Source organism: Penaeus monodon, chromosome 22 (assembly GCF_015228065.2).
Source record: "Penaeus monodon isolate SGIC_2016 chromosome 22, NSTDA_Pmon_1, whole genome shotgun sequence".
NCBI lineage: Eukaryota > Metazoa > Arthropoda > Malacostraca > Decapoda > Penaeidae > Penaeus > Penaeus monodon.
The window spans coordinates 3,133,077-3,134,317 of record NC_051407.1 but is presented as its reverse complement, the minus strand read 5'-3'; the positions used below and the strand labels follow the sequence as shown (position 1 = coordinate 3,134,317).

Here is a 1,241-nt window from a genome sequence, read left to right as displayed (position 1 = left end):
CTACATCCTTATTTACTATGATTAATTTCTTCTACTAGGGTCTTCATTTTTAAATTAATTGATGGCATCACATGGTCAAATATTTTGTGGGTTACATTTGGCATGTTGTAGGGAAAAGAAAACCATTCATGAAAATTTTAATTAAAGAAACAATATAAAAAGGTTAATAATGCAACTCTTTTTTTCTTTTTTGCAAAAGTTAGAAACCCAGTTTATCAAACAAGTGAAGAGAAATGTTTAGACAATTGCATTTTTTTTCCAGTACTTACATTCATCAATTAACTTGCAATGCAAAGTCACAGTATTGCCTAAAACAATCACTGACTGTCAAAAAGCACTGTTCTTTCAGCTAAACTGTTTCCTTAATTCTCTTTTTTCCATCTAGGAACGATCATCCAAACATAAAGAGGCAGGTTCTCAAATTGGAATCAAGTACAGAGATCATGAAAGTAATGTGAAAATAATAAGAGATAAAAAAAAGGGGCAGATAAATAAACACAATGCAGTGCAAGCACACACCATAGAGACCCTTACCTAAGGGATCGGGAACGAGGTCTGTTCATCGGGGAGCGCCTTCCATCATCGTCGATTGAGGGGTTGCTTTCCCCTGAGGAGAAGTGGCGGATATGGGAGTGTCGAACTTCCTCCACGGCTGGAGAGCTTGTATTGGAGAGGTTCCCAGGGCCCATGGCACCACTACCCGCACCACCTGCTCCTCCTCCCCCAATCTGGTGGAGACGCTCTTGGCTGGAACACTGGGACTGCAAGGTGAGATTTCAGTTAGAGAGCTTGCTAAGAGTATGTGTATCTTTCAGTACTTTTTAGATTATGATGCAATGCCTTTCAGTTTAAAGAAACCAGTATGAAATACCATGTTACTTTTGTCATTTCCACTTAACCAGTATCCAGTTTGAGTCACAATTTCATCTACATACACCGAACTGACAGACTTTCAAAAAATGAACAAGTTTATCTCTCTCTATACACTGTATATACCAATTCACATAAAAGGGGCAGCACAACAGTCCAGTCCAGATACATACAGAAACATTTGACGATCCAGGAGTTGTGCCGTATCCTGAAGAGGGAAGTGAAGCGACAGACCACCTGCGCCCATCTCTACTCTTGACAGGAGCGAAGGCAAAGTGTTGTAGAGGAGACATGTTCCTTGGGGATTCCATAGGACTACCTGATGTGTGGAAGGGGCATAGACATTAGTTTACATACACTAAATAGAGGGC

The 1,241-nt window shown here is 40.2% G+C and overlaps 1 protein-coding gene across 1 annotated transcript in view; it reads right to left on the bottom strand.

The window, feature by feature from the left end:
- LOC119586826 (microtubule-associated serine/threonine-protein kinase 3-like) overlaps positions 1 to 1,241 on the bottom strand; it is a gene marked incomplete at its 5' end in the record, with an annotated part of 55,250 nt that overhangs the window by 53,041 nt on the left and 968 nt on the right. The window contains 2 exon segments of the mRNA XM_037935550.1: positions 535 to 761; positions 1,044 to 1,189. Coding sequence (XP_037791478.1) covers positions 535 to 761; positions 1,044 to 1,189 — 373 coding nt within the window.